Source organism: Grampus griseus (assembly GCF_964374135.1).
Source record: "Grampus griseus genome assembly, chromosome: 2".
NCBI classification, from domain to species: Eukaryota; Metazoa; Chordata; class Mammalia; order Artiodactyla; family Delphinidae; genus Grampus; species Grampus griseus.
This window is the reverse complement of record NC_139018.1, coordinates 11,878,905-11,891,604: the sequence shown is the minus strand read 5'-3', so window position 1 is coordinate 11,891,604 and position 12,700 is coordinate 11,878,905. Positions and strand designations below refer to the sequence as shown.

At 55.5% G+C, this 12,700-nt stretch overlaps 1 protein-coding gene across 2 annotated transcripts in view; it reads left to right on the top strand.

Moving 5' to 3' along the window:
- Positions 1 to 12,700, top strand: part of SLC24A4 (solute carrier family 24 member 4) — a gene marked incomplete at both ends in the record, with an annotated part of 170,871 nt that overhangs the window by 128,263 nt on the left and 29,908 nt on the right. Inside the window, 3 exons of one of the 2 annotated variants that reach the window (XM_082648615.1) lie at positions 706 to 791; positions 5,468 to 5,637; positions 7,605 to 7,797. In XM_082648615.1, the coding sequence (XP_082504741.1) occupies positions 706 to 791; positions 5,468 to 5,637; positions 7,605 to 7,797 (449 nt within the window). Of the gene's footprint in view, positions 1 to 705; positions 849 to 5,467; positions 5,638 to 7,604; positions 7,798 to 12,700 lie in introns of both variants that reach the window. The other variant, XM_082648614.1, reaches the window with a different exon arrangement.

Below are 12,700 nucleotides of genomic sequence, written 5' to 3'. Positions count from 1 at the left end.
TGGCAAATTTTATGTGGTATGTATTTTTCTACAATTAAAAGAAAAAAAAAGGCAACCCACGAGCTAAGCCACATTCAAGTTCGTAAGTTTCTCCTCACACCTCCGCAGGTAATTAAAAAGGAAAACACCACTGAGGTTTACGGAGCTCTGAATCCCCCGTTGACCTAAAACGTTTATAATGTTTTCTAAAAATGGGTGATAAGCTGTCAAACTGCAGGAGAATGGTCCTTAAACCATCTCCTCTCTGAGTGCCTTGCAGTGGGGCCACCAGCCTGGGGTCTGGGATGGAGTCTGTTCTCGGTGTGGGCAGCAGTGCTGGCTGGGATGGTACAGGGAAAGGCCCCCAGGCAGCGCACGGGAGCAAGGCCAGGCCTGGGAACAGCTGCTTCGAGCCTGTTCCGAGGCTGGGCTGAACTTCTTTTGTCAGGACAGGTTTATAGCGCGCAGAAGTAGGCGTCAGTCATTTTCTCGGGCTGAAGGTCTCCTATGGCCCCAGGAGGCCCACTCGGGAGGAGCAGGCCCCCTGCGAGCGTACATCATCCCAAGGATGTGGTCAGGAGCCTCTGTCAGCTGGGTTGAGAAGCCTCAGCCCCCCACGGCTCCCCCAGGGCCATGCTCACTGCAGGTGCACAGGGGAAGGAGGTGGGGGAGGGCCCTGCCCCGTCTATCCCGCAGCTCTGACCTCCCGCCTTAACTGACTTGCAGGTACAATGTGAAGATGCAGGCCTTTTTCACAGTCAAACAAAAGACCATTGCAAATGGCAACACGGTCAGCAGTGAGCTGGAGGATGGTAATGATTACTGTGGTAGTAGCTCTGATGACCCTTCCATGCCATTGCTGGGGCCAGGTAAGGCTGAGCAGACAGGAGCGGGCAAGCCATGTCGTTGAAAGTACTCTCCCTTCTCTTCCGTGCACACACACACTCCCTCTGAATGGTCACTCTCCCCCTTGGCCACGGGACCCTGAATGAGGAGGGTGTGTCATTTAGGAGGTGTGGCTCAGGTGGGCGTTTACTTAGCTGGGAGAAGGATGAATCAAGGGTCCGCCGTCACGTCCTTGGGGATCGCCCCAAGCCTCCCGAGGCAGCCTCAAGCCCTGCTTGGCTTTCCTGAAATGCAGTGAATTACATCTCTGACCCGTGTCAAAGGGCAGTGACAGGAAGCTGAGGACTTGGGAAGGCAGAGCAGGCTCCGTCTCCCTGTGGTTTCTCAAATGCCAGGCCCAGTTCTGGAGAGCTCTGTTCTAGAGAGACCACTGGCTCCTTGCCGTGATGAACAGCAAGGCTGGGAAGGGTGCCGCGGAGCTTCGAGGACTTCCAGACCCACCCCCGAGAGCCCTGGTGGGAGCCCCTTCCCCTGGGGACTGTGGTCTGGTCTCCTCCGCTTCTCTTTGGCCCCTTGTCCGGGGGTTCTGGGCCTCCGGAGCCAGCCCGTGTCTGTCAGGTTCCCCAAATGTCTGGGCCCGACCAGCTCCTGCCTTGGAAACCTTGTCCTCAACTCTTAATCCAGCCAGTTACCAGGTGACTCCATCTGTGGGGACAGCTGCCAGGAAGGCGAGAGAGTTCACACTCTTTCTCATCCAAGACCTGTGTTAAGGCCTGAATAGATGCTTGGAGTTAAGATCTGGAAAAAAACAGCTTAAGCTGACATTGTTGAGTTCCACCCACAGTGTTGCTAGAGGCTCCTTTAACCAGGAGAGAGCCCCTTGGACCAGCTACCCGAGGAGTATTTCTCCTTTGTTCCTCATGGCCTTGGGCAAGTCACCCCCTCTTTCAGGTAACTTTAATTCCTTTGTGGTGTCACTGATGTCTCAGAGCGGACTGTTGGCCAGTGTCTGGGACACGTGGAGGCCGAAATCTATATTCCGAGGCCCTCTCCCCAGCCTCCACCCTGGGGTGGGTCAGGGTAGGAGCTCCCCCCATGTGCGCTCTGGGCAAGCATGCCCTGTCCCGTCCCAGGTAACCCCCAGTAGGAAGGCACCTGTCGTGGGTGCTGAGTGAGGGGTGGATTTCTCCACGTGGAAGGAGGGAGGCTGGTGGGGAGAGGGTGTGAGTGCGGCCAAGGCTACAGCCTGGCTGACGAGGCCTACCCGCGGGCGGGCGGGGTGAGGAAGGAGGCCTGCAGAGGGCGGGGCTGTGCCGTGTGTCCTGTTTCTTGAGCAGAGCAGGCGGCCCCGGTCTCAGAAGGGGAGGGAACAGCGTGGCTGCTGGTCTGGATTTTAGCTCCACGGACACCGCGGCGCATCCCCACCCACAGTTTCTTAAGACAGAGGCTGCTCCTGGCCGCCCTCGTCCAGGGAGATCAGTGCTCCTGGGGTCCTCTGGACCTCCGTGGCAAGAAGAGAGATTCCACGTGCGGAGTCGTTCAGGCCAGTGGGAGATAGCCGCACCCTCAGGTGCCAGCCCCGGGAGCTACCTGCCACCCCTGTGGCTGACTGAAGAGGCCCGTCCCCAGTGCCACGGGGCAGGGACGTGAGCCACTTCCTCTTCCACGTTGATCCCAGCTGCCCCAAGGCCACAGCCCGTGCAGGGCCTTTCCAGGCGCTCCCTGGTGGCCTGTCTCCCTCACTTTTGTACCCACGACAGTAGGATTTCCCACAGGTTTATTGCTTTTCCCCAAATTTCGAAGCCCAGGGCAGTTTCTAAAAAATTGGAAGATTAGCCACAGGATTGCCCCCAGGCACAGGGAAAGGTGCAAAGATAGGTCTCCCTCCAGCTCTTATCAGGGTGAATGCGCTTAGATAAAGGCCAAGGAGGAAAAGATTTGGGGGGTTGGGGGATGCAGGCCTGGAACTGGAGAGGTGGGAAACCCAGAGATACAGCCCCAGTTGGTGGATGCCCCTTCCCTCCCAGAGGGCCGTGTGCAGGGCGCTGTCCCCTAGAAGCAGACAGACTGACAGGGGCAGGAAGAAGGAGCGCCTGTACCATCCCAGGGGATGGGGAGGGGCCTGAGGAGACTGGGGCTTCGGGACTTTGCCTTTTCTCACGGTGCTGCCACAGAATCTTTCCAACTCGGAGCTTCTCTCCCCTGGTCCTCAGCCTTCAGGCAGGTCGTGTAAACTACCCCATCCAGGGTTGTCAAAGGTTGCTGGCTACTAAATTATTTCAGGAAAACACGTACACGCACACCCCTGGCTTTGCTGGTATCAGCTTTGGTATTTCCCCATATATGTAAAATCAAACATTTTTAACGCAACCTCTTGACAGGAGAGGACACACTGCCTTTTTACCCCCACTTCTGTTAAATACCTTTATGTACTTAAATGTTCTTAAAGGTCCTACAGTTCAGTTCACCACGTCAGCTGGAGCCAGTTTTCTCTTGAGGGGAATAGCATCCTCCAACTTTGTTCTGCGTACAGTTGTTTGGGGTTTTTTCTCCCTACAAGTTTTACACGTTTTTTACATCACACTTCAGTTCAACTCAAGAAAGCAGAACACGATACACCAAGAAAAGGTGGCGAGCGCAAAGGCGGGAAGGCACGCCTTCGTGTCCTGTCACGGCTGGGGGTCTGGCCTCTCCTTGTTGGCTGTCAGGTGGCCTTGGACACGGCCTGACAACCAAGGCCATCTTGATCACTGGCTGGGCTCACTCTGGGTCCTTTCCAAGCTGCCCTGGCCCTAGACACAACTTTGGCTTGGAGCAGGGAGAGAGGGAAGGATACCTGGCCTTAGGCTGAACTGCCGGAGAAACATGCTGTACCTGGTTGGGTTCCCTGCTGGGCCGGCGCCGTTGGCTTGGACATATCACCCTGTGCTGCCACTTGGTGGGCGGTGCCAGGACGAGGTGCCTGAGGAGTCAGGTATCATGGCTCTTCCCTCCTCCTGAGCTCGTCTGTTCCCCCAGGTGGTGCCCACGGTAGGGCTGGTTCTACCCACGGAGCCTGCGGCTGTTCTGCTGGTTCCCCCCTCCCTCTGAGGTGCAGGCTGCAGAGGAGGGAAGGAGTCCAGCTTTCCTGAAGCAGGGCGGGGCAGCGGGCACGGGGGCTCCCCGATCCTCAGAGTGGGACCGAGCCAGGAGAGGGGGCCCTCCAGAAGGCCAGAGGCCCCGAGCATCGAAGCCCCTCTACTAACACCCTCCTTCACATAACCAACCCCCTGGCATCTGGGCCACTATCGAGAATGCTGTCCCAGACTCCCCGGTGTCCACCGCACGCTAATCACCTCTGGCAATCTCTGTTGGCCTTTGTCTCCTTAACTCTTCTCCTCTTCTAAATTGTAAGTAATCTGCTTTCATCCAAGCCGTAACACATGCATTTACAAAACAAAATCCGAGTCCAGCGCACGCCTTGTTGGAGGTTAGTGTCTGTCTCCGAAAAAATGCATGGTCCTCCTGGCTTTGGTTCTAACCACACGCCTCCTGTCTGCTGAGCCTTGCTGCCTCTTTGGTGAGGGTGTGTGTGGCTGGTGTGCATTTGTTCGTGTTTGTGCCATTAACTCCTGCTTAGGTTTGCTCTCGACTACTCCTGGTTACCCTGTTATCCAGGAAGGACACTCACCGGGAGCCGGTGACCAGTGGAGAGGGATGGGCGTATCCGCCTTGATAGCCCCTTGGAGGGGAAAGCCCCCTGCTTCTGTGTGCTGTGTTCCGGAGTGCTTCTGTTTCTGGACCCTCTGGGGGTCAAACCCCCCGGGACTCGAGCTTGGAGCGTGTTTGGGAAGGTGGCAGGGCAGGTCTGGGCACTGGGGAGATTTGTTCTTCTGCCTCATGAGTGGCAGCAAAGGGTCAGAGAGAGTGGCCTCCCTGCCGGAGGGTGCTGGTTTTACTGGAGACACTGGGCTCGGCCAGCAGCTCTCCGTGCACCCTCCGCAAGCAGGCTTCTCCTGGGTCTCAGTTGCCTCGCCCAGGGCGTGTGAGCCAGGTCTTTGACCTCACTGCCTACCTCATGGAGAACAAATTTGCAAGCATCCTTTTGTGCCAGGTGGAGATGGTTCCTCTAAGACAGAGCAGGTGGCCTCGTGGGAAGTTTAGGGCCGGTGCTGTCTGGTGCCTCCCAGCATTTTCCATCCCAGGGGGCCCTTGTCAATTTGTAAAGTTTTGTCTGAGCCTCTGTAAACAGCAGGAAAGAAAGATCCTCTCAGAGTCAGGGGTGAGAGGTGGCAGGAATCCTGTCCACTTTGTAGGCGGGCTGCCCTGTGAGGCTTAGACGAGGAACTGAAAGACCCTTGCAATTAGCCAAGACTGGGCCCCAGAAGAGAAGGGCATCGATTGGCGGAGAGGCTGGCGGTGGAGATGGGGGAGTGGTCCTGTAACAGGGGGACTTTGGGGCTCTGTCCAGTGCTTGCAGGCGGTTCAGACCCCGTGGCCCACTTGACTAAGGGGATGAGCTGCAGCTAGGCTTCCAGGCGGCTACCAGCTGCTGAGACCACAGCCCGAGAAGTCTGCACCGAGAGGGGAAGCCAGTCGCCCCAGCCCTTGGGTTTGGCCCCGGGGGATCTCAGCGCTAATCATGGCTTTGTGCTCAATATAGTGAAGGAGGAGCCGCAGTACAGCAAAAACCCAGTGGTGATGGTGGATGAGGTCATGAGCTCCAGCCCTCCCAAGTTCACCTTCCCAGAAGCAGGCTTACGCGTAATGATCACCAATAAGTTTGGGCCCAGGACTCGTCTGCGCATGGCCAGCAGGATCATAATTAACGAGGTGAGTTTGCTTCAAGGACCATGAGACCGTGAGAGCGAGTGGCCTCGGATGGGTTCTGGCAGTATGAGGAGGCCCTGGCTTGTCAGCACACTTTCTGGTGTTGGGCCTGGGGTGTCCTCTGCCAGGCCGGCATTTATCACCGCACCTGTTGAAGGAAGGAAGCCCAAACCTCACGCACAGGCAGCAAATGGTCTTATCGGGAAGGATTTTAAGGCAGGTAGCAATCAAATACCATGCCTGCCATGTTCTGCTAAGTATTTTGTCAAGTACTAGAGTAAAACTAATTGGAGAAAGGCTAGTCTGAAGTATGGATTGTTTATTTTAACTGTTATTCAGGGCAAAAAAAGAATGAATACACACCTGTTCTCTATGAGTAGAGCGACTCTAGAAGGAAACTGAGAAACCTATAGAAACCTTCTGGTTTGTCTCTCTCAGCATGTGGATCTGTCACCTCCTTCGTGTTGTAACCTATGCCTCTTTTTTTTTTTTTGCGGTACACGGGCCTCTCACTGTTGTGGCCTCTCCCGTTGCGGAGCACAGGCTCTGGACGCGCAGGCTCAGCGGCCATGGCTCAGGGGCCCAGCCGCTCCGCGGCATGTGGGATCTCGGACTCTCAACCACTGCGCCACCAGGGAAGCCCCATAAATATTTTTAATGGGAGCCAGACAAAGATGAGCTGTGCAAAGGCAAACAGATTCTTGGGAGCATGAAAACCTGTTGATTTCTTGAAATGTGGCCTCTACGTTTCCCTGGTTTTGTAGAAACCCACAGACTTGGCGAGCAAAGTCAGCTTCTGCTTGGGTAGAAAGGAGGCAGACTTGGTCAGTAGCTACAAGGAGATGGGGGAGGGAAGGGGACGGTTCGGTTCAGAGCACACCCATTTCACGTGGCAAAAGACTTAGACAGCAGAGGCCTTCCGAATGGCCACTAACCCAATCAGGATGCTCAACATCATTCGTTGTTAGGGAAATGCAGATTAAAACCACCATTAGATACCACCGCCCATCCACCAGAATGGCTAAAATGAAAAGGATTGACAGTATCAAACGTTGACCAGGATGGGAAGCAACTGAAATTGTAATCCGTTGCTGGTGTGAGTGTAAAATGGTTCAACTTGCACCTACCTTATGACCTAGCAACCCCACTCCTAGATAAATACCCAGGAGAAATGAGTGCATATGTCTACAAAAAGATGTGTACACAAATGTTCATGGCATTCTTCATGATAACCAAAAAGGGGAAATAACCTAAATGCCCGTCAACGAGCAAAGGATATGTTGTGTGTTAGTCACAGGATGGACTACTATACAGCCCTGAAAAATATCAAGTGACTGCTGTGTGCAGCAACAGGGATGAACCTCACAGATATTCAGTTGAGTGAGAGAAGCCAGACATAAAATAATATGTACTCTTTGAATCCATTTGTAGGAAGCTCAAGTTCAGGAAGAACTAATTGATGTTTATAAAAGTCAGAATGGCGTTACCTTGGTTACCCCTGGAGAGAGGGGACCCTAAAGGAGTCTTTGGAGGGGCTGGAAATGTTCTATGTCTTGATGTGAATCATCATTGGGCTGTTGGACACATAATATAAATGCACTTTTTGTGTGAAAAAAAATTTTTTTAAACGATGCAAAGTCTCTCCTGTGTGACTGTTTTCAGGTGGTTTATGACCATCTACTGGGCGGATGCAGAATGATCGCTGTCATCCAGTGACATGGGATGGGTTGTCAGGTTGACGCTAAGAAGAGGAGGCCCAGGGCTCTGACTGATACCCTCGCTGGTATTGGTCCAAGTGGAAATGAGCAAACTTAGCTGGATTCCAAAGTCCCTGGGCCATTTTTCAGGCAAACCCATCTCCAGGGGCGTCGTTCTCGAAACCCCTAAGGGCCGCCACATGGGAGGAACAAAGCAACAGGGCGACACTTTGTCACACGCCTGGGTGTCTGTCTTGCCTCCTGTCCACGCAGAGGCAGAGGCTGATCAGCTCGGCAAACGGTGTGAGCAGCAAGCCACTTCAGAACGGGAGACACGAGAGCATAGAGAACGGGAACGTTCCTGTGGAAAACCCTGCAGAGCTGCAACAGGAGCGGGAGCAGCCGCCGCCACCCCCAGAGCCAGAGCTGGTCGAGGCCGCTTTCCTGTCCCCCTTCTCCATGCCCGGTGAGTTCAGGGCGGGGGGGTGCTCCCGGGCTACACTGCTGGGGGCTCCGAGGGTCCAACCCCGGGTCTTCAGGATGGAGAGTTGGACCCATGAGGGCGGGGGAGGCTGGTGGGAAGGGTGGGCATTAAGTCACTCGGCGAGCACCTCCTAAGTGCTGAACTGTGGGTTAGAGCTGCACTGGGATGCAGGCACAGCCCAGGGCTGGGGAGCCTGTGTGCCAGACGGCCGGCCAGATGGAGACTTGGGAAGTGCCAGTAACCCCCAGTGACTGCACTCAGATGCCCAGGGCATCGAGGCTTTCCCATGCAGTAAGAGAAACAGCCATGTGTGTTACTTTTATGGGCATGCTCAGACTCTCCAGCCCTTCCAGCACGGGCAGGCTGTTTTGCCCATGCGTTGTACATTTGCTGGGACAGGATATTCTGAGGCCATAAATGACCTTTAGACAGTTACGCCTTATCTATTTGATGACATCTCCTACCTATAAGTAAGTCAGAACAGGCGTGACTCTGCCCCCAGCCCTGAGCATCCTCCCATCTCATTGGACGGGCCCAGTGTCATCTGACTGCCAGCTCCGTGCTGACCTCACCTCTGCTGCATCCACACTGGCCTCCTCACTGTCCTTCCCAGAACAGTAGCAGGTGTGCTCCTGCCCCAGGACCTTTACACTTGCCCTTTGCTGGAATGCGCTTTCCCCAGTTATCTATATGGCTCCTTTCCTCACCTTCTTCGGGTCTCTGCAGAAACGTCACCTTCTCGGTGTGGCCTTCTTCGGGTCTCTGCAGAAACGTCACCTTCTCGGTGTGGCCTTCCCTGACCACCCTAATTTAAGTATTTTATCTATTTGGTTATCTTGTGTCTCCCCGGCTAAAATATCAGCTCCGTGCTGGCCGAGATCTTTGTCTGTTTCATTCACTGTATCCCCAGTGCCCAAGCCCGACACGTAGTAGGTGCTTAGTAGATATCCGTCAAATGAATGAATTCAGGAGTTCGTGCGCGAGAGGATCCCCAGACACACCCAGTCTGTCTTCATCTTTAACCAAACTCCTCTGCAGTCCACGATGGGAAATGAAGGCCTGAACTCTTTGGCCTCATCTCAGAGGTTTTTTCTTGGTTTCCTGCCATCCTGAGAGGCAGCAGAATTCCAAATTTTCAAGTCCAGAACTTGATGTTTTTCTGAAAAGAATTCTATGTTTTTAACATCAGGCTTACAGACCACACCTGATTTGGGACATGGCTTGGGGGGGTAGAGGGGAGAGGCTGCCCCAGCCCCTCGTCCCCATCTTTGTGGGGACACTCCTGCTTCCCAAATAGATGGTGTGGGCCCTCCTGGACTGGGCTACTCTGCCCCGTGCTTCATCTGGAAAATATAGGTTCTATTTGCAGTCACAGGGCTTCCTCGGAGTTTCTGGATTAGAGTCTCCAGAGCGTGCTGGGCACAGCTCCCTGGGGGCTCTTCTCCAAATTCAGGGCCTGGTTCCCAAACCCAGATAGTCCAAGGACTGGAACGTGGCCTGGGAATCTGCATTTTCAAACCTAGGGGCCTAGGCCAGGTTAGGAATTGCTGCTCCTGGTCAGCACCTCCCAGCCTTCTTTCACATTAAGGGAAGACCCAGAAAGTGGAATGTATTTCCCCCACTGAGGTCACAGAGGGGCCCAGCCCAGGGGTTGGGTCCTCCCCAGGGCCCCCTCTGCTGACCAGAGGGCTGAGGGATCTGTATCTCGGGCTGCCTCTAAGACATCCCTGGCACATCGGCCCACGTCGGCCCACGTTCCGGAACACTCTGTGGGAGCAAAGGTCATGCTCACCCAGCTAGTCTGGTGGGCTAAAGGTCGAACTGTCTTTGGGTGGGAGCTTGGCCCCTGGAACTGGGGCTGGGACACTGAGGGAGGGAGGGGTGGTCTTCTGCAGATCCTGGAAACCTGTATCAGATCATCCGTTTAGATATGCAGGAAATAGAAGCTTTCTGTGGGGCGGAATCCTGGGAGGGAGGCGTGTCCACCCAGAGGAGAGCCTGCTCCAGGGCTGATGGACCAGGACGGGCCTGCCCCACCTAGCGTTTCTTACTTCTGTGGTCCTGAGAGGTCTGGACACAGTCCCCTGGGTACTGCACGTAGCCTCGAGCCGTCACATCACCAGCCAAGTCCACGTGGGGCTGAGAACAGGGGCTGTAATCACCAGTGGGGTTTCAGTTCCTCAGGACCTGGACGTCAGATGCCAGGGAGGCCTGGAGTGTGGCCACAGAGAGGGAGATGCATCCGTTGTCCAGGAAACAGCCTACCTTGCTGGGGAGTCGGACTGAGAAGGGACTACTATTTGCGGTGTTCTGTTCTCCAGCCCCAGGAGGCGGATGCAATCCCCATTTTACAGACATGCGGCCCGACGGGGTCACCGTCCCCACCACCCTGTACTGCCGGTTCGTCTGGATCCTGGTCCTGATGCTGCTCATAGACCAGGGCTCTGCAGGAAAGCAGGGAAGGGACACGCCCTTTTTGGTGGCTGCTATTCTATAAAGTGAGGCAGCCCCGTGTAAGGGCAACTCATCTTTCCATTTCCTTGAACCTTGAGTTTGGCAGGACTTTGTGGGGTGGCCCCAGAGCCAACTACCTCCTCCCCTTGTCCTGCTGCCAGGATCTGATGCTCCTTAGAGAAGTGGCTTATGGGAAATCGGGTCTAGCTCCCTGCAGGGACTCTGGGCAGGTCACCTCCCGGGGCGGGCGGCGGTGCTTATAATGCTGCTCTCTTGCAAAGGCCAGGACCAGATCCCTGCCCCCATGAGCCCTTCCCCAGGGAGCTCTGCCCTTCCTGGTGGGCAGGGGCTTCCTGTTGAAGTTGGTTCCACATTCCTCTTCAAGCCAAGGGCTCCAGGACGTTCCCCTGGGCCGGCCCGCAGCAGAGCCAAGTGCTGTGAGCTTCCGCCCAGCGCTTGCCTCTCCTCGCCCTCAGGAACGGGCCGGGGCTTCCTGTGTCCCTGCGGAAAGCTCCCTTTGTGTCCCTGCGGAAGTGTTTCCAGGTGTTGCCCTGGGAAACCACAAGTGACTTCCTCTCCACCTCCTCCTCCCCCCTCAGCGTGAGGAGCAGGGGTGGGAACAGAGTCGTGCGGCTGCCACCCGTTTAGGTGTGTACGGCAGCCGAGGGAAATCGAGGCTGGTGTGGACAGAGGCTTACAGGAATTTAGAGCCAGTGGATGGGACACAGCACTGTGGGAAATTCCGAGTATCCAGCCCTCCGTCCACCCGCTCGCCCTCCTCATCTTTTCAGCTCATCTCCGGTTGTGGCATCACAATCATCTGGGGCTGTAGGGAGGCCCTGAGGGGCTTTCGGGGTGGATGGCGTTCATGTTCTCCTAAACTGGACCCCAGGAAGGAAGCATGGGGCCAGGGAAGGGGTAAGGGGGTGGGGCACTGGGAAGAGGGCAGAATCCGTCCCTCTGGTCAGCTTGGAACCAGCGTGGCTGCAGGTGTCAAGGAGTGACGCCAGGCCGTCTGGTGTGCAGCTCTTCTGCATGGTCGGGGACAGGCTGGGAGGCAGGCTCTGGAGTCCAGAAGTCCCGGGTTCGAATCTCGGTTCTACCACTCACCAGCGCCCTGGCCCCGGGCAAGCTGCTTCATCTCCTAAACCTCAGTTCCTCATCCACAAAATGGGCCGATGGCACTTGGGTCTCTGTAAATAAGTAAGTAAGTGAGATAGAGCTTTAGACACTGCTTCTGTGCACTGTGTGACACATGGGTGCTCAGTAAATGTTCATCTGGGTCACAGTGTGCTTTAGTCTCATGGTTTCTGTTATACCCAGCTTCGCATGCCCTCCCCTGCTTGGGCCATAAGCGATGTTCTAGAAAGGTCACGGGTGCCAGAATCCCTGGAGGCCTGGTGCTGTGCTCATCTCCAGGGTCGGGGAGAGGGAATTAGTCTCTGCTAGGTGCCTCCTATGTGCTGGGCCCTGGGTTTCAGGCACTTTGCAGACAAGAGGATTTTTTAAAAATAATTTATTTATTTATTCATTTATTTAATTTTTGGCTGCATTAGGTCTTAGCTGCTGCACGCGGGTTTTCTCTAGTTGCTGAGAGCAGGAGCTACTCTTCATTGCGGTGCGCAGGCTTCTCATTGCAGTGGCTTCTCTTGTTGCGGAGCACGGGCTCTAGGCGTGTGGACTCCAGTAGTTGTGGCACGTGGGCTCAGTAGTTGTGGCTCGCGGGCTCTAGAGCGCAGGCTCAGTAGTTGTGGCACACGGACTTAGTTGCTCCACGTCACGTGGGATCTTCCCGGACCAGGGCTCAAACCCGTGTCCCCTGTACTGGCAGGCGGATTCTTAACCACTGTGCCACCAGGGAAGCCCCAAGGGGATTGTTTTAGTCAGTAAATATTTGGGTACCAGACTGTTGTGGGTCTTGGGGATCCAGGTGGGAACAGGACAGCCATGGAGCCTGCCCTCTGGGACCTTGCTGGGTAAATCTGAGTGGATAATTTCATGGTCCACTTTATGTAGCATCTCCTGCCCTTACCACACAGCTGAAGGGTAGGTGAGGTGGAAACGCCAGCCGCGGCCCCCCGGGCTCTGCCCACCCACATGAAGCGTCACTGGGCTTGTGAACCAGAGCCAGGGGCACCCAGCCCCAGCCTGCATCTGGTGCCCACCAGGTCTGATGCTGGATTTATATCGACACCAGGCGCAGCCATGCTGTTCCCACTCTGAGCCACAGAGGCTGGTAATCGGGCCTCCTGGGCCAGCTGTTTGTTGTGGGAGAGGAAAAGGAGAAGGAGTTCTTCCTCCCGTGGAAACTGTGGGCTGCGGCCCAGGCACTACCCTGCAGTGGCCAGCCGGTGACCCTGAGCCCCAGCCCGGCTGGGGAAAGCCCTTAGTACAGGCTGTTTGTGGCTGACGTACAGTCTGAGACGTCCTC